General features: G+C 53.2%; 10 protein-coding genes across 10 annotated transcripts; 6 read left to right on the forward strand and 4 right to left on the reverse strand.

The window, feature by feature from the left end:
- Nucleotides 1-243: 243 nt before the first annotated feature.
- M409DRAFT_51310 (uncharacterized protein) lies at nt 244-1,628 on the forward strand (the record flags this gene model as incomplete). Its single annotated transcript, XM_033811768.1, has 3 exons — nt 244-381; nt 452-1,178; nt 1,234-1,628. 3 exons carry the CDS (start codon nt 244-246, stop codon nt 1,626-1,628), a joined length of 1,260 nt encoding a protein of 419 aa, XP_033671978.1.
- An 846-nt stretch (nt 1,629-2,474) lies between these two features.
- On the reverse strand, nt 2,475-4,222 carry M409DRAFT_51311 (uncharacterized protein; the record flags this gene model as incomplete). Its single annotated transcript, XM_033811769.1, has 2 exons — nt 2,475-3,956; nt 4,010-4,222. The coding sequence occupies 2 exons, from the start codon at nt 4,220-4,222 to the stop codon at nt 2,475-2,477; spliced, it is 1,695 nt and encodes a 564-aa protein (XP_033671979.1).
- A 624-nt stretch (nt 4,223-4,846) lies between these two features.
- Nucleotides 4,847-5,870, forward strand: M409DRAFT_51312 (uncharacterized protein; the record flags this gene model as incomplete). The annotated part of the gene is made up of 2 exons (XM_033811770.1): nt 4,847-5,119; nt 5,175-5,870. 2 exons carry the CDS (start codon nt 4,847-4,849, stop codon nt 5,868-5,870), a joined length of 969 nt encoding a protein of 322 aa, XP_033671980.1.
- A 507-nt stretch (nt 5,871-6,377) lies between these two features.
- M409DRAFT_51313 (uncharacterized protein) lies at nt 6,378-7,346 on the forward strand (the record flags this gene model as incomplete). The annotated part of the gene is made up of 1 exon (XM_033811771.1): nt 6,378-7,346. The coding sequence occupies one exon, from the start codon at nt 6,378-6,380 to the stop codon at nt 7,344-7,346; it is 969 nt and encodes a 322-aa protein (XP_033671981.1).
- A 34-nt stretch (nt 7,347-7,380) lies between these two features.
- On the reverse strand, nt 7,381-8,124 carry M409DRAFT_19064 (uncharacterized protein; the record flags this gene model as incomplete). The annotated part of the gene is made up of 1 exon (XM_033804766.1): nt 7,381-8,124. One exon carries the CDS (start codon nt 8,122-8,124, stop codon nt 7,381-7,383), a length of 744 nt encoding a protein of 247 aa, XP_033671982.1.
- Nucleotides 8,125-8,389: 265 nt separating this feature from the next.
- Nucleotides 8,390-10,264, reverse strand: M409DRAFT_19065 (uncharacterized protein; the record flags this gene model as incomplete). Its single annotated transcript, XM_033804767.1, has 1 exon — nt 8,390-10,264. The coding sequence occupies one exon, from the start codon at nt 10,262-10,264 to the stop codon at nt 8,390-8,392; it is 1,875 nt and encodes a 624-aa protein (XP_033671983.1).
- A 464-nt stretch (nt 10,265-10,728) lies between these two features.
- On the forward strand, nt 10,729-11,732 carry M409DRAFT_64055 (uncharacterized protein; the record flags this gene model as incomplete). Its single annotated transcript, XM_033815896.1, has 3 exons — nt 10,729-10,827; nt 10,884-11,093; nt 11,142-11,732. The coding sequence occupies 3 exons, from the start codon at nt 10,729-10,731 to the stop codon at nt 11,730-11,732; spliced, it is 900 nt and encodes a 299-aa protein (XP_033671984.1).
- Nucleotides 11,733-12,400: 668 nt separating this feature from the next.
- Nucleotides 12,401-13,717, forward strand: M409DRAFT_19067 (uncharacterized protein; the record flags this gene model as incomplete). The annotated part of the gene is made up of 2 exons (XM_033804768.1): nt 12,401-12,881; nt 12,930-13,717. 2 exons carry the CDS (start codon nt 12,401-12,403, stop codon nt 13,715-13,717), a joined length of 1,269 nt encoding a protein of 422 aa, XP_033671985.1.
- Nucleotides 13,718-14,698: 981 nt separating this feature from the next.
- M409DRAFT_51317 (uncharacterized protein) lies at nt 14,699-17,020 on the forward strand (the record flags this gene model as incomplete). The annotated part of the gene is made up of 7 exons (XM_033811772.1): nt 14,699-14,827; nt 14,878-15,052; nt 15,105-15,215; nt 15,271-15,497; nt 15,568-16,059; nt 16,177-16,413; nt 16,466-17,020. 7 exons carry the CDS (start codon nt 14,699-14,701, stop codon nt 17,018-17,020), a joined length of 1,926 nt encoding a protein of 641 aa, XP_033671986.1.
- Nucleotides 17,021-17,107: 87 nt separating this feature from the next.
- M409DRAFT_64057 (uncharacterized protein) lies at nt 17,108-18,564 on the reverse strand (the record flags this gene model as incomplete). Its single annotated transcript, XM_033815897.1, has 3 exons — nt 17,108-17,247; nt 17,300-17,796; nt 17,858-18,564. 3 exons carry the CDS (start codon nt 18,562-18,564, stop codon nt 17,108-17,110), a joined length of 1,344 nt encoding a protein of 447 aa, XP_033671987.1.
- Between the last annotated feature and the right edge of the window lie 751 nt (nt 18,565-19,315).

Below are 19,315 nucleotides of genomic sequence, written 5' to 3' on the forward strand. Positions count from 1 at the left end.
CCGCCAGTCTGTCCTCCTCTTTGCCTGTCACAGCAACGGTCGAAAAAAAGCTTGGCGGATCTTCCAAAGCCGGCTCCGCGTACATTCTGTCACGCGATTCGTCCAGGGGCTTTCACTACAGGTCTTCCCAAGATTCACTCTCCATCGTCCATGCCAACGATATTGGATTGAATCTAGGCTTTGAGGAGGTTTCGAAGACTATAGGCTGCTCAGAAAATTCGTGTGATTAAGACGCCCTTCGAAATGGATCCTGCTCTGGACAAGTTTGTGCGGTCGCTGGCCAACAGTGCCGGTCCCCCAAACATGACCCGGGTTGAAGCGCACTCCCTCGCCCGCCTGTTAAACAGGACGCTCAATGTGTGCACCTCTCGCCACATCCAGGTTGGCCTCTCCTTCACTTGCACATTCAGCGCCAGCTTGCATCTTTTGCTGAATCATCCCCGTTGCATAGCAATCGACCACGGCCCTGATCAAGCTCATACTGCCCTGGTCCCACGCCAGAGCTGCTGTATTCGACTACGTAACTTCCTTAAGTGTAGCAAGTAAGCCGCGCGCAGCAGATGCCGTCGTCACCGAAGCAACGGCCCGCACCTACGAGCTAGAAGGGCTCTCACGCGCGAGAGACCAAACATACAACCTCCCCAGCTCAGCGCAGAAACGTTTGCACGCACTTTACACTATCCACAACGTTTTTTTCGCTCTGCGCGCGCTCTCTCCCTCACAACTGCCGCCGACATACAAAACCGTAAAGATGCAAGACATCGAAGATCACCTCGCAGACCTCATCACCCGCCTCTGGCGCCTCTCCTGCACGCGCGGCGAATACCCCGTCGACACCTGCGGCTCCGAGATCATGAAGCTTTTCGACTTCTATCTCGACCAGAATGCAATCGACCACGGTCGCATCAACCTCCTCCGCACCATGGCCGAGCGTGCCGATGATGGCGAGTGGCAAGAAGCCCTCGACCAGATCGCCGCCATGGACGAGGAGAAGGCCGCCGCCGACCAAGCCGCCGCCGCAGCAGCCGACCTCTGGACGCTGCCACACCACCACGGCGCCGCTGAAGACCCGTGGTACGATCTCCCGGCCGCCAACGGCCTCCACATGCGCCGCACCCTCGGCAGCCCCCTCCGCGCCGCCGCCTTCCCAGAAGGTGGCTACAACATCACCAACGGCGGTATGTATCCACATCAAACCATGACAATCCAAGCCAATACTGACGTTATTGACAGGCCAAGAAGCCGACCAAGAGCTGAAGCGGGAGGTCACCTCCCTGAAGGACGACCTCCTTCACGCCCTCTCCGGTCCCGCCCCCGCCGCCCAAGTCCAAGACATCGACCCCCTTGGCAACATCATCCACGCCAACCCCGCGCTCGCCACGCGCAACCCCTGGGGCTTTTCGCTCCAGGGGGTCAAGAAGATCAAGGAGCTCGAGAGCTCCGCTCGCCGTGGTGCGGGCTACGCGGGCGTGCCTCCCCTGCGCGCAGAGCTGAATCCGTTCAGCTCTCGTGCGGGTGGGGACGTCCGGCGGGCCCAGGATTTGGCCAGTCGCGGTGGACGTGGTGGACGTGGTGGTGGTGGAGTGGTGGCGCGTGGCCGGGGTGGCCTCCCTGCCGGGTCTTCGTAGAACGGAGGCTCGGTGAATTGGGGCTCCCCGCGCCGAATGAGCGAGTGGAGCGCGGAGGAGAAGAGTGCCTTCTATATGGGGCGGATGGTGGAGGATGTGGAGAAGAAGAGGAAGAGAGACTAATCCCCTCTCTTCCTGGGGTTGTTACGCTGGGCTGTGCCGCCCTTGGCAGCAAAAGAAAATTGAACATGATTGTTTGGCGGGGATGATGAGTATGCTGCCTTGTCTCACTCTCAAAGCGTTGGTGAATGTCCTCACGTTGATGCCCTGACCTAGGCGGTCAGAACGCTGCTCTTTCCATGTGAACTGCCTTTTATCCCCATCTATCCCCAGGACCTAGCTCAAGGCTATGATATGTTGATATGATCTGACAACATGGACCTCCCCATTTCTTGGGGGATATACCGCTGTTACGGGACTTCACACAGGATTCTGGGTAGAATAATACCCCCTGAAAGCCCCCACTCAGGCGCGCAGAAAGCAGGTCTTTCCATGTGAAGTACACTCTATCCCGACCCATCCCCAGGGCCTATCTCGTGACTACCATCCCATCCTACGATATAGTAACGTGGACAGAGATGGAGGACTGGGGTTAGAGCGCTATTGCCTTAGTTCACTCCAGATCATGAAGTGAATGATACCGCTGCATAGCCCTTGCCCAGGCGGTCACAACGCAGGTCTTTCCACGTGAACTTTACTTCTCTTGAATTTATCTCCCATTATCATATCAACACCACGATCCGCTGATACATTACAATAGCCTGGATACACTCATATCTCCGGGGACATCATCTACATAAATCGCTTCCATATCCTATACTTCACCTCCAACCAAGGCAGCTTCCCCTACACGCCCCCATTGGGCACAGGCCCCCAATCCCACCTAGGCGAAACATCCTCTCCCCCCTCAAACTTCCACGCCGGAGCGAGGATTTTGTGTTTCTTCCCGAACTGCGTCTCAAACTCCACGTAATACTCCTCCCTCTCAGACACTTTCTCCTCGTTACCTCTCCATCCCGCAATTATGATATTCAGCAGATCGGTAACCATATGCTGCGGTCTCATAGGCGCGAAGTTGAACTTCGATTGGACCTGGGAGACGATTTGAGGTGGGTAGAGTCCGACTTCCTGTTCGAGCTGCGCGGTGTCGAGGGAGACGAGCGCGACGTGGGAGTGATATGAGCCTCCCTGCTTCGTGCGATCGCGGATCGCGAGGAGGGTGACGAGCGTGCCCACGGCGCCTGTGAGCATATCCGCGATAGGCAGGGAAGGCAGAACAGAAGTCCCTTCGTCGAGACCGTAGGCTTTGCCGTTGACGTAGCTGCAGCCTGAGGCGCAGTCGGCGATTTGTTGGTAGCCTGGTCTTTCGGTGTAGTACCCGTCGGGACCGTAGCAGTTGATGTCGACGTAGACCATTCCCTTGTTGCGCTTCTTGGCGAGCTCGACCATGTCGTCTAATCCCAAGCCTTTCCGTTCGAGGGATTTCATGCGGAAGGCTTGCACGACTACGTCTGCGTCTTCGAGGATGGAGAGGAGTTGGTCGCGGTCGGAGGCTTTGGTCAGGTCGAGTTGGACGACTCTCTTGCCGGCCATGAGGGTTATGGAGAGGAATTGCAGGTCTGGCAGGTGGGGCGACTGCACTTTGATCACATCGGCCCCCAGGGCCGCGAGTGCGGTGCCAACTGCTGGACCGGCGATGACGCGGGAGAGTTCGACGACTTTGATGCCTGCCAAAGGACGTTTGTCGCTCGTCTTGGGTAACGGGGCGGGTGGTATGCTTTCGGTTCCACGGACTTGTTTGTAGTTGATCATGGGGTGCTTCGCCAGCGATTTGCCCATCATCGTCTCCCTCCATGCCTGTGGCGAGAGACAAGTCTGTCCGCAGAATCCGTGCTCAATACAAATGTGTTCCAGCTCGCGGGCGGAGTACTTTGTCGTTACAGATTTGATCTTCTCGTAGGCTTCCTCGTTCGTCTTGACACTCGGGTCATCTGCCTCCAAGCCAAAGACTTTCAGGAAGCCAGGTGGATCGAGACTGCTCAAGATCTGGAAGTTGACGTTCTCCTCTCGGGTTGGGAAGATTGCCCACGAGCGGAAACGCATAGGATTTTTGGAGATGACGCCCTTGTCGACGTCAAGACCTACTCGTTGGAGGAGGCCAGATTTCTGAATCTCGGTGGCGTCCATGCCGTCGATTTCAACGAGTCCGACGGTTGCTGGGTAGAGACCGACGAGGTCTGTGTCGACGTGGATAGATCCTGTCTCGATGCCTTTGAGAGCGGAGACTTCTTTTGCTGCGAGGCCGATCATGCCTTGGCATACTGCTGACTGTGGAAAGGATTAAGCATGTGTTCTGCTCGGTTGTGGATGATGAGACGTACCAGCACTTGTGCTTTAATGGGCCCTGGGAGGATTGGCAGATCGCCACCAGTGAACTTGACGTTGTCCAGGAATGCGGGATCACTGTTGAAGCCCGGTGTCTTCTTAGCAAAGTACTCAAGCACTCTTCGAGCATCTTGAGGGACTGGTGTGAAGTCGACATCGGTGAACGTTCCTGGTCCGTAGACGTCGGTGACGGTTTCATGAGTTGCCATGATGGATATCGAAGAGTCAAGAGCTTAGGTTCTTCCCAAGCAGGTTTGGCCTCAAGGAGCCGTTGGCAAGCCCGCAGGATATATATTTCTCGAATGAACCCAGATCGAACGACATCATACCGTCGAAACATACCACTCTCCTTCGACCGGGATCTAGACGGGCCCTTGCGGTCCCGCAATGCTACCACATCCCACAACAGATATCGATCTGGACCCAAAGAAGTACGACGCCGCATTGTGCGTACATAAAGTCGGCGTTCGCTCTCGTCAACGTCCCCGAAAGGTGTTGTCTCGGCTTGCAAGTCGGCCCCCTGGTGCCTGCACGCGAGACATCTCCGTGCCGGGGTTGCACCGAGGGAAAAGATCTTTTCGACCTCGAGGGATGTTTCAGCCATGTTCACTGAATATTATGGCGATGTTCTAGAAAGTTGTCGCTGCTGGTGACGTAGTTGCAATTGTGGCTACTTCGTGTAGTGCGAATGATGTCGGCACGCAGGGCTCAGCCTGACCAGGTGGAGTTGATATAGCGATCAGTGTCCGCGAAGAATACAGTCGCGATCTAGACCATTTACCCATATCAATCTCATCATCCTTTTGATTTCTGAATATCATCAACATCACAAAATGGCAGCGACAGCAGAAAACACCGTCAAAAAGGTCGCCGTCGTAGGAACTGGGGTGATCGGATCGTCTTGGACAACGCTCTTCCTCGCCAAAGGCTACAAAGTCATCGTCTCAGATCCAGCTCCCGGCGCAGCCGAGAAGTTGTCGACATACATCGAAAGCGAATGGCCAAGGATAGAACAAATCGGTCTAGCTGAAGGCGCAAGTCCGAGCAATTATGAGTTCGTCGAAGACATCACCCAACATCTCCATGATGTGGATTTCGTGCAAGAGGTAAGCAATTCTTAACCTCTCAGAACGCAAGAAGACATACTGACGAACTTCACAGAACGCCCCCGAACGTCCCGACTTCAAGACCAAGCTCATCGCCAACCTGGACGCACATCTCCCCAAGCACGCGGTGATAGCATCCTCATCATCAGGCATCCCATCCTCCCAATTCATCGGAGAATGCCAAGTGGATCCCAGCCGCGTGCTGATAGGTCATCCGTTCAACCCTCCGCATCTCATCCCCTTGGTGGAGATCGTCCCGCACCCAGGAACCTCTGGGGCGGCAGTGCGGCAGGCGGTGGCGTTCTATGAGGCGCTTGGAAAGTCACCTGTGTTGCTGAAGAAGGAAGCGCCGGGGTTCTTGGCGAATCGACTACAGGCGGCGTTGCTTGCGGAGGCGTATAGCCTTGTCAGTCGGGGGATCGCTTCGCCAGAGGATGTTGACACTGCTGTGACTACTGGACCTGGATTGAGGTGGGCGTTGGTGGGGCCTTACATGACGAATGTACTTGGCGGTGGCGGAGGGAACGATGGGTTCTATCATTTTGTAAAGCATCTTGGTCCAGCGGTGCGTGGCTGGAAGGAGGACATGGATGCAAACAAGTTCTCGTTTGAGCAGGATGAGACGAAGAGGTTGCAGGAGCAAGTCACGCCGTGGGTTGAGACGAAGGAGCCTGAGAGGGTCAGGCAAGAGATGGGCGATGCGTTGATAGAGTTGCTGCAGACCAAGTCGACCAAGTCGTCGCTTGTGTAGAATGAATGATCATTTCGATGCTGAGTTCCCCATGTACTCTCCTCGTCTGACTCTGCTCAACCTTGAGCCAGACCATAAATGCGAGTATATCATTGTGTACCGTACGGTGCATCTGAGGCCTGTGCCTGAGGCCAACAAGTGACGTAGGAATAGCCAGGGGTGTTCGAATCCGAGCCAACTCCGAGATCCTGACGGTCAAAAATGGTTCCTCGCCCGTGAAGGGGCCGTGATCTTTTTGACAGACTTTTCGAAGCAGTGCGTAGCCAACATAGACGTGTCACGTATCGCTCGTGGCGTATGCACAGTGGCTCGGTTTCATGCGTTGACTTGTGGCGCGTCATTGTTTTCCGCGATAGTCCCATCTTGCAATCAAATCGGTTGTCGGAGATCGTGTTGCAGTATGCCGTCAGATTCTTGGAAATGGATATAGAGTCCATGATGACCAGCCTGGTGTGGGTTGTGGTCTTTGTCGTAAGACTGTCCATTTCATACTCACGTTAACCGACAATGTCTCCTCCAACGTCCACAAAGCTCTTCTTTCTCAGCATCTATCAAGCAACACCAGAAGTACCTTTGGACACGCAAAGTCTGGATGATATCACGCACAGAGGCCGTCTTCAGGTCCTGGATGTGAACAATGCAGGCCAACCGAAAACGCTCATCGACAATGCACACATGCCCGATGGAATCGCCATCGGCAAGAAGAACGGCCGCATGTACTGGACTCAAATGGGCACACCTGGAAAGAACGACGGATCCGTCTACAGTGCGAGTCTGGACGGAACCAATGTAAGGACAGTTCTCGGCCCCGGAGTAGCAAACACGCCAAAGCAGATAGTCCTCGACGGCGAATCCTCGAAACTGTACTTCTGCGACCGTGAAGGTCTTCGAGTGCACCGTTGCAATACCGATGGCTCAGGCCACGAAGTCATCATCCAGACCGGTGACTGGCAGAATGAGGAACATCAAAAGAATCAGACTCGTTGGTGCGTCGGCATTGCGGTATCGCGGAGACTTGGCAAGATATTCTGGACCCAAAAAGGTGCACCGAAGAGTAGCCAAGGACGCATTTTTTCCGCAAACATCGAAATGCCGGAGAGATCTTCTCCAGACTCACGGCCAGATATCGAGCTCGTCATGGAGAAGCTACCTGAACCCATCGATTTGGAGGTTGACGAGGATACTGGAACGCTGTATTGGACAGACCGTGGAGAGTTCCCATTTGGAAACACATTGAACCGGAAGACGATTCGAGGGAAGACTCCTGAAGCAGAGAGGAAGCAGGGTCGGCAGATCTTGGCTGAGGGATTTGGTGAAGCTATTGGACTGGCGCTCGACCACGTCAATCAATGCGTATGGGTGGCCGACCTCTGCGGCCGAATCTGGTGCTGCGACGCACAGAAGCCAGCGGCTAAGCACAAATTGTACGAGAGCGAGACTTCTGTCTTGACTGGACTCGCGGTGCTGCACGACTGAACGAACGCGTGCTGCATTCAGCTGCCCTGAAGCTTTAGGCCACGCCAGCGGTGCCCAGGATAGCCATGAACCAGAAACCATTATACCTGGTCATGGTGGACCGCATGTCATTGACCTCTCCCTTGCCCTTCAGCTTCAGTCGTGAAAGTCCGCCGATGAACGAGAGCAACACGATCCTCTCCTCAACCTCGCTGGGTGGATCCACGTGCCATCGGAGCACAGCCTGGTACTTCTGGTCGGCTACGAGTGACCAAGTAGCGATGAGACGATTCGTATCATCACAAAGCTTATAGCTCACGACCTTGGGATTGTTGCGGGAGGATAGCGTCCAGGAGACTTCTCGTGCTTGAGAAGTTGCAGTCGCGGGCAGCTTGATGTTGTATGCGTTGGGATGTGGGTGCCCAACACGAGCTCGCGCTTGGATCATGGAGAACGTACCGTCCGGGCTGTCTTTTGCGCCGGACAGGTTCATGTGGAAGTTGTTGTGGGTTAGCGGAAATGTAACTGTTCCAATTGAAGATGAGCCTTTGTTGTTCTTGCCAGCAAGCAGCTTGATAGTCGAATCCTTGGACTGGTGCACATCGGCGTCGAGATAGTAGTCGCAACCATCCGCTGAGACAACACGAGCCTTTGAAGTTACCCCATTGCCTTTGTAGAAGTAGTACACCGGTGGTACTCTCCTTGGCGCCTGATAGGTTGAGCTGCGGTCATCGTCATCAAGAAGGGGTGCCGTGCTTGACAAAGACTGGGTATCGAAATCGTAGCTTTTGTCGTACATGTTATTGCACCGCCTTTCGGGAACTCTTTTGCGTAGTTGAGAAGTGAATCGGGGCGGTATATGTATAGCTGTCGCTGAGACAAAGACGTCCTTGGCGCTTGGCATGCAACGTCATTTATGGGCGGTGCTGCTCTTGTGCGACGAGGGTAGTTGTACAACGCCGCCGCCGAGATCTTCTGTTTCTAGTGTAGAGCGCTCGGCATTGCACACATTCCATCGTGGCAGCGTGGCGAAGTTCAGCTCACCAAGGCGTTACGTCGCTGGCTCATACGATGTCGACAACTTCGTACTTGAGCATCCTGCTTGTCCCATCCTTGCGCACGATACCACTAGGCAAGACGGCCGGCTCAGGTCTCATGAAGCCATGCAAATAAGTTCCGCCGACTAATTCGTAGAGATGATTGGATGCACCTTGAGATGGCCGCTCTCGCAGAATCAGTGGAACGCGCGACCCAGGAACCATCCACACGGAGTCTCCAGCCTGGAGACACTCAGTGCCAGAACCAAGATATCCTTCTTCTGTTCGAAAAAGTCGTAGACATTGTCGGTGGGAGAGACAGAGATCAAAGCGATCAGCGTCATGGGAAGATCCATCAGTGTCGTTTATCGTCAGCTGAATGCCTTCGGCTTGGCAGACCTCTTGAAACCTCCTTGACAAATCGTGCTTCTTCAGCCAGGCTCGAAAGCATATCTCAAGTTCGGGTGGAGATGGGCATGCTTTGTGGTTGTCAGTGTCGCAAATCAGGGTCCTCCAGAATGCTTCGTGGCATGATTGTCTGTTGAAGTAGTCTTTCTCGAGACCTTGGAGAAGGTCCATCCAATCTGGAAATGAGTCTTTGCCTCGTGGCTTGCTGCACGCTGCAATTCGGTCAACACGAGTTGCTTCCAGACGTAAGATATGCGGCTCTGGAAACTGTGGCTTCTGGTAGTGGAGCTGAGGATCTCCGGCAGCATAATAACGCTTGTAGCCAGTAATTCCAAGGCCCATAGGCTCTGTGACAGTCCAGTCTGGAACCCAAGACGGTAGATTTGCCAACCTCTGGAATTTCGAGCCTTCAACATGGGCCAGAATATGCATGTCTTTGCTGCTTTCCAGAATGTACCGGGCAGTCTGCGTGAAAGCCACATCAGGTGTTAGATAGTAGTTCGCCTTTGGAACCTTTGTGCGATCACGAGCATAGGCTGAGGCAATGCCATACAGGCTGAACACTTTGTCGATGGGCATTTGGCAGTTGTGTCTTCTGGCTCTTATCAAGGTGTAGAGGAAGTCGTTGTCAGCACTCAAATCTCGTCTGGCAGCTTTGAGAAAAGTTGGAGTATTGTACTCTGGCAAACATTCGCCAGGTGCAATACCAAGGAAGCCTTGGTCGGAGAGAACCTGTCTCCATGCAGTCGTAGACAGAAAGTGTGAGACTCTTTCCAAGTCGCCCCAAGATATCTCGCGCTCTGTCCCACAAAACAGTTTGAGGTTCTGCGACAAGAGCACTTCTTGGATTACCCATGAACGGGACCACCAGTTGCGGCGGAAGAAATGCGCCAGCGAAATCCATGACTGTTGCTGGTTGGCATTCGCCTTTCTTAATTCCGGAATGTCTATTTCGTCGATCTTCCACGGGTTGATTCGCTTGCTCCAATCTTTCTCCGGGATTGTCTCAAGAACAGGAGGCAACGTTTCGATGAGTTTCGAAGCAGCGTCTACATGTTCATCGTCGGGACCGAGCCACACAATGACATGCTTCGCATGCTGATAGATTTGAGCCATGAGATCTACTTGGTGATTTCGTTCGACGGTGTTGTCCTGATCGATACAGATGGCATCGATCCAGAAATGCTGATCGCGGAAGTCCGAGCGTCCCAGGCGTAGAAAGGCTTGGTAAAGGTTGTCAAACACCGGGATAGAGTCACCGTCGATGAAATGTATGACATGTTTACTGGGGTACGGGTCTGACCCATCGTCCTTCAAGAGAGGAGACCGCCAGGTATAGGACAGCGTCGAGTACTCCGGCGCTTCAGAAACCTTTGCTTGGTCCAAATGGCAAATGATTCGGTCGCCTTCTATTTTCTCAATCTTCAATAGGCGTATGATATCAGGCGGTTCCCCTGGTAGCTGAATCTTGCTGTACAGTGGCCGGAGTTGCATCTTGAGATAATTGTTGATTGTGCGTAGACCAGACTGGCGTGAAGAATGGTAGAGTCAGCAGCGAACTTCAACGGATTCGCAAGATCACTTAGGTCTCGCAATGCGATGAGAGCTTTACACATGAACGAGGCAGTGACTGAAATGTTCTTGCGAGTCCAGCAAAGACTGATGGGCTGAGCTGAACGGGCTGAAGAGCACAGTAGCGCTGTGAAGCTGAGCTGCTGTTGACAGTACATTGAATTTGCCCCACCGCATTTTCAATAGGCGGCCTGGGGGCTGAGCGCCTGCAGCTATCACTTCAACCCACGATTCTCAATAAACAGGAGTACATGTTTCGCCTTGAATCCGGTATGCCCTGGAGATGGCCCCGTCGCCACGCCGGTATCATAACTGCCACCTTGACAGCTCTTGGAGCCTTTCTCTGGATCAAGACGCCTTTCGCATATCGGCAGGAAATTTCCATTATGGAGCAGTCAGGACCCTCTAACACAAGCTTTGTGTATGTGTCTGGATTTTTCAAACATGATCAGCAGCCCACAGGACCAGACAAAGGTTTCCGTGCTGTAAGTCTTGGTCATGTCGAGGACTCAAATGCATTAGGTTGTCTAATGAAGACTAGCACACTTTGCCAGATTTTGGTCTCCTGGAACGTTCATATGGCATTTCCGATGAGCCCGATTTGACGCAGTGGCAACGATTCGAGAAGCATCTTCGGAACCTCAACGCCGCGAATCCCGAGAAGAGTCAGTATCGCGTGCTCCTGGTTGCTCGACATGGAGAAGGGTTCCACAACGTCAAAGAACGAGAGGTTGGGCGACATGAATGGGAGGCAAGTTTCCATATGCCATGTCGTAGCTGTAGCTGAGTATCAGAGCAGTCCAAATGGGCCATGTTGGAAGGCGATGGCACCACAACCTGGCTTGATGCACCGCTGACGGGAAAAGGCCAGCGACAAGCAACAGACCTTTCAGTCTTCTGGAAGCAGGCTCTTAAAGTGTCGAAGGTTCCAGCTCCCCAGAAACATTACACCAGCCCGTTGACCAGATGCCTCCAGACTGTGCAGCTAACTTTCAAGGATGTGCCTTTGCCACCTGAACGCCCGTTCAGGCCTGTCGTGAAAGAGACACTTCGTGAAATCCATGGTGTCCATACCTGCGACAAAAGGAGCAGTCGCGATAGTATTCAATCGCGTTTCCCAGAATTCGAAATCGAGCATGGATTCTCCGAGCAAGACGAGTTTTGGAAGCCCGACCATCGAGAGACTCTGGAGGAACGGGTCCCAGTGATGCACCACTTTCTGACCGAGCTATTCCGAGACACGGATGCGACGTTCGTGTCGCTCACCACGCACAGCGGCGCCATCAGAGCGTTGCACAAAGCCATCGGGCATCCGGACGTTTGGGTCGCAGCAGGCGCGGTTGTACCCATTTTTGTGCGAGCAGAATTTGGTGGAGCGCGAGATATTTGATCAAATTCTCATCGTCATCGAGACGCGAGTTGCAATGTTGTTGTGAAGAAGACTCGGGATGCTGTGGCTGACGAGGCCTGGGGAATGCAAGTGGTAGTTCGGAGAATAGATCTGCCGAAGGATCGGCTCCTGCCAAAGAGTGTATAAATATATGTATGCATTGGGAAAGTAGTGCTCGTGAACAAGAGACGAGCTTCATGCTTGAAACAATTTGGGGGATTCTAAGACTCACCACATAGATCGAATCGGTCGCTTAGAACCACAACGACTTTCCTGATACGATTTGCTCGCTCCATCACTTTCGCAGATTTATCGACGCCCCAAATTTTGGCGAGGCCGCAGTGCCTATTGGCTGGCTCGTTGGATACATAGTAGCTATTATTTCCAGCATAGGCTACACTTTCGTACTCGTGCATAGCCTCCTATGCGTCAATTGCACCGTGCATGTAGACGGTCCTTTATTAACGACTTTTGAGTCTTGACGACTCCTGCATTTTGCATTCCTTGGCTTTTTCGCCCTTGTCGCCTCATTGAACGACAACATGACCATGACTTTACTTCTAGGGATATCATTACTATCACTTGCCGCTAAGCCCATTCTTGCTGTACCTCCTGACTATATAGCCTTGCGAGGAAAGGCTTCTTCTTCAATACTTACAGCGACTACGATGCCTCCAACAACGTCCACATCGGCTCTAACACCACAAGAAGCCTTACCATCGATTACTGTGGTCGCCGACTCAGTATTTCCCCGATCGCTGGATCTCGATCTGCCAACGCTTTCATCGCTATCTCTCGATTTACCCACTCTGTCGCTACCTTCTCTGTCCCTCGACCTCCCAACTCCAACCTGCACGCCGACCATACAACCCGACAAGAATGGCTACGTCCCTCCTGGCAGCTGTGATGCTCTCTGGCAATACTCCCCCTCGTTCGCCGCCGCCACTGCGTTTGCAGTGCTGTTTGGAATCCTCCTCATAGCCCACATTGTACAAGCAATCTACCACCGTGTTGGCTATACTTGGGTGATCATCATGGCAGTGTCCTGGGAGGCAGCTTCATATGGCTCCAGGGCGGCAGCATCTCTAAACCAACAAAGCGATGGCCTTGCAACGACATCACAACTCTTAGTACTGGTGGCACCTGTTTGTGAGTGATCCAGATATCCATCTCATATCCTCCTGCTGACGATCGTAGGGGTCAATGCATTTGCGTATATGGCCTTTGCCCGCATTGTGCACTTCTTCTCGCCCACTCGCAAGGTGTGGAGAATCTCCCCGAGCATACTTACCGTCATCTTCGTCACACTCGACATTGCCTCGTTCATCGTTCAGATAATCGGAGGAGGCCAAGCTGGTCCAGGAGCATCGCCAGAAGTCCAGAAACAAGGCATCAACATCTACATGGGCGGCATTGGTATGCAGGAGGGATTCATCCTGATCTTCTTGGGCCTCGTGATCAAGTTCCACTGGGACCAGCACCGCTATCATCAGACCGGTCACCTCGCACCTTCGAAACGCCATTGGCGTCCTCTCCTCTATTCCCTCTACGCATGCTTGCTCTTCATCACAATCCGCATCATATTCCGCCTCATCGAGTTCTCAGGGGGAGAAAACGAGAGCAACCCGATCCCGTACAACGAGCGTTACTTCTACGCCTTCGAAGCGATGCCGATGTTTCTCGCCATTCTGGTGTGGAACCTCTCCCATCCTGGCCGCTTCATCCAAGGTCCCGACGCCAAATTGCCGTCTTCTTGGATTTCACGAAAGCTGTGCTGTTGCTGCCATCGCTCCAAGAGACATCCCGGCGGTACTGAAATGGCTGTTTTACTTTCACGAGAGCCATCGCCATCGCGAGAAGGGTTCCAGGAGAGATTTAGTCGAGAAGTAAAACATCAGTTGGGCGGGGAACATGTGCGTGCTGACGGATCATCGTCTTCGACTTCTCGAGAAGTCAGCCCGGTGCCGCGTGCAGCAATTTATTAGAATCTTTTTCTCGACACGACATGGTCTTTTGTGCTCCATAGAATGTATCATTACGGCGAAACAAGACCCGGACACTTGTGGCTTCAGATGCGGCGTGATAGGGTCTTCACGCGTGCCCGTTCATCTCAGTCCTGACTCTTCTTCATCGTGAGTCAGCTCCTCATGGCGTGAATAAAAGGGGACAGTAATGTGCGATGCCAGCAGTTCGAGAGCCGGACTTCTTTGTCGGTGCGCCTCAGATGCGTGCAGTGAGAAGAAGCACGCGAAAGTCTGGATAATTGTTTATCCTTTGGAGAGTCAGCCGATTACCTAAGCTCAACTGTACGTACCTTGAAGGTTCTCGATGCTCAAGCAAAACAACAACATCGCATCAACAACAATTGAAAAGTCATCGATTCCTACACCATAGAGCTTGCCAGGAACGTCGTCACGCGCCTAAGAACAATCACGTACTGCTTTACTGTCCGACTGTCTGCGAAATTTGCCGCGAGATCCCGGTGTCATACAAACCACGACTTCGCTTTACGTATCCTTCGCTTTCGTAAGACATTTGCGAAGATGGCTTGCCCGGCCCTGCACGAAGCTAGACGAAGTCGAATTGCCCGTAGAACTACCTACTGCGGACTGTCCTACGCCGCACCGACTCCATACTGCAACGACCGGCGTACTACAGCGGCCTGCGGGGTTCAACATGCCGTGAAGCTTCACCTTCCCCTCTGAGAGTACCCCATTTCTTGGCTGCGATAACAATCGTGCCTTCTCGACCTACGAAATGGCACTTGGTGCTTGTACAAGATGCTACCTAAGCCTGCTAAGCTGGTAGGGGCCATGCTTGTTGCACCCAGATGGTCAAACCTTCACGGCCGGGATCCGGTGCCATTCACGCTCCCTCTGCATGTGTTCTACATGTATCTCTTTATATGCCGCTGCATTGGCTCTGCACTCCAGAACTGAGAGGACAGCTGCATTCATCGTAACAGCATGAGGAATCTAATACTGCTCGCCGCCGCGGCGGGTAGACTTGTACTGGGCCAATTCCCGCCAGAGCCGGAAGGAGTCCATCTGATCCGATCGCAATTCCACAACAACGTGACTATCAGTTACAAGCAGGTACGTAGAAATTCTGTATGAAACGCAGGTTGGATCTGACAAAAAGGCAGACTTCGATATGCGAGACGACACCTGGTGTGAGGTCCTACGCCGGATACGTGCATCTTCCTCCCGGAGCTCTAGCCGATGCTGGAGAGAACACGACCTATGAGATCAACACATTCTTCTGGTTCTTCGAATCGCGCAAGGACCCTCTCAATGCTCCACTGAGCTTGTGGATGAATGGTGGGGATCAAGTCTAAATCCGTCGACGCTGGCTGACCCTTTTCGGTGGCAGGCGGTCCAGGGAGCTCGAGCATGATGGGCCTGCTGGCTGAGAACGGGCCATGCTATGTCAACCCAGACTCCAACTCGACGACTCTCAATCCGTGGTCGTGGAACAATGAGGGTAAGACGTCACATCAAATGCGGACGGCTGCCAGCATTGACTAAGCAATCTACAGTCAACATGTTGTTTCTCGACCAGCCCACCCAGGTTGGTCTTTCCTACGACACTTTGACCAACATCACCAGCAATCTGGTCTCGGGTCGTACTGCGGTTCTCAACGCCACAGATCCGATTCCAGAGCAGAATGCGACTTTCCTGGTCGGCACATATGGCAGCCAAGATGGCAATCGAACCGCTTTGGGATCAGTCAATGCAGCCATTGCTGCTTGGCATTTTCTGCAGGTAAGCCGCCATATCGAAACAATTACCATGCCAAATGCTTGTGCTGACTGCCTGCCTTCTCAATCATCAGACCTGGTTTCAGGAATTCCCCGGCCACCATCCGAATGACCACCAGATCAGCTTGGCCACTGAAAGCTATGGAGGCAGATACGGTCCGGCTTTCTTCGCCTATTTCCAAGAACAGAACGAACGCATCTTGAATGGCACATGGAACGTCGAAGGAGAGCAGTACATACTAGATCTCGACACTCTTATGCTGATCAACTCCTGCATCGATCGATTGGTGATGTATCCAAGTTACCCTCATATCGCCATCAACAACACCTATGGCATCAAAGCGGTTAACGAGTCCGTATACGAAGGAATGATGGACGCTCTGTATCGGGAAGGAGGCTGCAACGACCGAATATACCAGTGCCGGAACTTGTCGCTCATATATGATCCTGAGAACATCGGGATCAACAGCACCGTCAATCGGATCTGCGCCGATGCCGAGAACTTTTGCTACAGCGACGTGAGGGGGCCGTATCTTGAGGTGTCGGGAAGAAATTACTATGACATGGTAAGCATGATGCCCTACCCCCGACAATGCACGAGTCGCATGCAGAGCCTTTCGATGTGATGATGTGTCTTCCCCATATGTCTCCGAGGAAACCATCAGAGCTAAAATCGCAAACAGGCCACACTCGATCCAGATCCCTTCGTGCCAAATTTCTACAAGGGCTACTTGAACCAAGCATGGGTGCAGCAGGACCTCGGCGTGCCTCTCAATTGGTCGCAGTCGTCTTCGGCTTCGAGCAGGGCTTTTAGGACCGTTGGGGACTACGTGCGGCCTGGCTGGCTGGAAGACCTCAGCTACCTGCTCGAGAATGGTATCAAAGTCACGATGGCGTACGGAGATCGCGACTTCGCATGCGTAAGCGAGCAATTGAAGTTCATCATTCCGAGACAACCCTGACTTTCGACAGAATTGGATCGGCGGAGAAGATGTGTCCCTCGCAATAAACTACACTAACACGGCGGAATTTCATGCCGCCGGATATACCGCTATACAGACCAATGACTCCTACTCGGGTGGCCAGGTCCGCCAGTACGGTAACCTATCATTTTCGCGAGTCTACCAGGCAGGGCACGAAATACCCTCCTACCAGCCTGAGACCTCATACAGGATATTCATGCGAGCTCTGAACAATCTGGACATTGCAACCGGTACTGTCAACGTAACTGCCAGCAACGGCTCGGTCTATAGCTCCGTCGGGACCGACTCGACCTGGCACATCAAGAACGAGTTGCCGCCACAGCCACTGCAGTTCTGTTACCTTCTCGATACGTCTACTTGCACGGACGATCAAATCGACTCCGTCATGAACGGCACAGCAATGGTTCGGGATTACATCCTCAAGGACAAGAACTCAACACAACTCTTTCCGTGGCTCTTCTCTTCCTGCGAAGTGGGCAGTTTGATCGAAAACGGGGGCAGCGAACCAAGTCAAATTGTCGAGCTCTGTAACGAGCGCAGGTGATGATGAAAACAAGCTAGGGCATAGAGTCTTCCCACGGCATGGGGATTGACATTCATTGAGATAGCTAACGACTGACATAGACCAAGACTACCACGTCTCACTCAACACTGTTTTCCAAAAGCGATCATCCAACGACTTGGTGATCTTCATCTGTTCATTGAGGAAACGCCTCGCCTCAGCCAGACAGTCGTACTTGAAGAACGAGTGGAACAGTTCTGCTCGAGTTACTGCACAACGAGTCAGCCTTCATCGATCTAACAGCAACGCGTTGCTACTCACACTCGGGAAGCTGATCCGGCGGCACGAGAGCCTGTACCTTCTGGATATTCTCTTCGGCCATCTCGAAGGACAGTGTCTCCGCTCTTGAGCAAAGCTGTGCCACTGCAACTCTAGGCCTACGCAAGGCTTCCCACATCCTCAGTCGCCCAGGGACCTCCGGCCCAGATGCATTCTCCATCATGACTCCTAAGACCCCAGCATCCTCGACTGCTTGGCTCGCTCCTTGTCCATGATCCGGTCGCATAGGATGTGCAGCATCACCAAGAACCAGCAGCTTACCGGACTGAAGCGCTGGCAGAGGATCTCGGTCGCCAACTTTCCACAGGTAAAAGTCATACTCGTTCGAGCAGCGGACGATCTCCTGAACAGAGTCGTCGAACCCTTCTCTTTGGAGCAGCTCGAGAGCCATTTTGCGGTCGGCTTTCTTGATCCAGTCTGTTGATGGAGTCTGGTTTGCATCTGCGATGTCGTAGATGACGAAGTTTTGTAAGGTGTTGCTGTGTTGAGGTCAGCTCTGCTGATGAAACAGACAGCGATATCCAGTCTTGGAAGACATACTCTCGACAAGGCGATTGGAATATGCCAATTTTGTCCGATTGCCCAATCCACACCGCCGCCCGGGTACCTTCATTATGAAGGTTCTCAATCAAAGGTTTCGTCTTGGGGTTCTTCAGCAACGTCTCCGTGGCCACGATAAACCGTATACTCCGCAGCTTGGTCAACTCTGCCGGCCGCTCCTCTCCCAGAATCCACTTGTGCGCCTTTGACCGAATGCCATCGGCGGCCACGATCAGATCTGCGTACAGGACCTCGCCATTCTGCAGCTTCACCGACCCTCGCTCAGGGTCAAACTCTGCGACTCTCGCGCCTTCTCGAATCGTCACTGGAGGCCCACCCACGACAGTCGGATCCAGCGCTTTCTCTCGCAGCGCCTCGTGCAAATCCACTCGATGACAGCACAAATGCGGCGCGCCGTACATGTCCTCAGCTTTGATATACCTTCGTGGCAAGGTCTCTGGGCGATTTCGATCTGCACGAATGTAATCAAGGCCATTCCATTGCGTCGCCCTCGCTCTCTGAAGATCTATGCCCAAGCTCCTGAGCACCCTCGAACAATTCGGCGGCACCGAAATCGCATATCCAATCTCCCGCTTGCTCGGATCCTTCTCAAGAACAAGAACATTGTGGCCAGCCTTCCTCATCGCCACACTCGCCGCCAATCCACCAATCCCCGCTCCAACAACGATGACATTAAGAGGAGGCATCTGAATATTCGGGCGAGTCATTCCAGGCAAAATGGGAGACGGAGACGATGATGATGATGACCTCGACTGCTTGCGCGGACGGGATATACTCGGCTGAGGCCCAGGGCTCCTCTTCTTGCTGCTAGATTTGCGAGCGGCAGACATGTCTTGCGAAGGGTCGACACACAAAAATACCCACGACAAATTCGATTCCTTTGGTCAAAAAACGAGGATCCTTTCACACGAGGGACGGTGTGCTGCTGCGATCTACACGCCTTTGTACTCTGTGTCGTGTTTTGACCCTTTCTTCTCGACACGCAACGCTACGCAGCACACGGAACGACCATCGGCCGACTCGAGTCCCTCTGATGATGATGTGGACGATTTCTCAGCCTTGAACGATGAGACATCGCCGACACGACAAATAACATTCCTGAACCCCCATCTAGTTCTAACTAGACTCGACCCGACTGACCAAGGCCGCGTCCTGAAGCGCTCTACTATCCCGTTTGAGAGCCCTGCTCGGATCCGTCCCCGACCCCGGCCGACACACGACCGGCGGCCGCCTCATACCCGTGTGTACCAGTATAATAACCCAACACGGAAACCTCAGCCTCACGCCCACGTTGTAGGCTCATCCATCCATCCATCGCTCTGACAAAAAAAACTTCCCAAGAAAGTCATTCGAATGCGGAAAAGAAGGAGCAACCGAAACCGAGATGTCCATGACAAAGAGTACAGTAGCTGGCATCTCTCGTCCTTTTTGGTTCCG

The sequence above is a fragment of the Zasmidium cellare genome (assembly GCF_010093935.1).
Source record: "Zasmidium cellare ATCC 36951 unplaced genomic scaffold M409scaffold_6, whole genome shotgun sequence".
NCBI lineage: Eukaryota > Fungi > Ascomycota > Dothideomycetes > Mycosphaerellales > Mycosphaerellaceae > Zasmidium > Zasmidium cellare.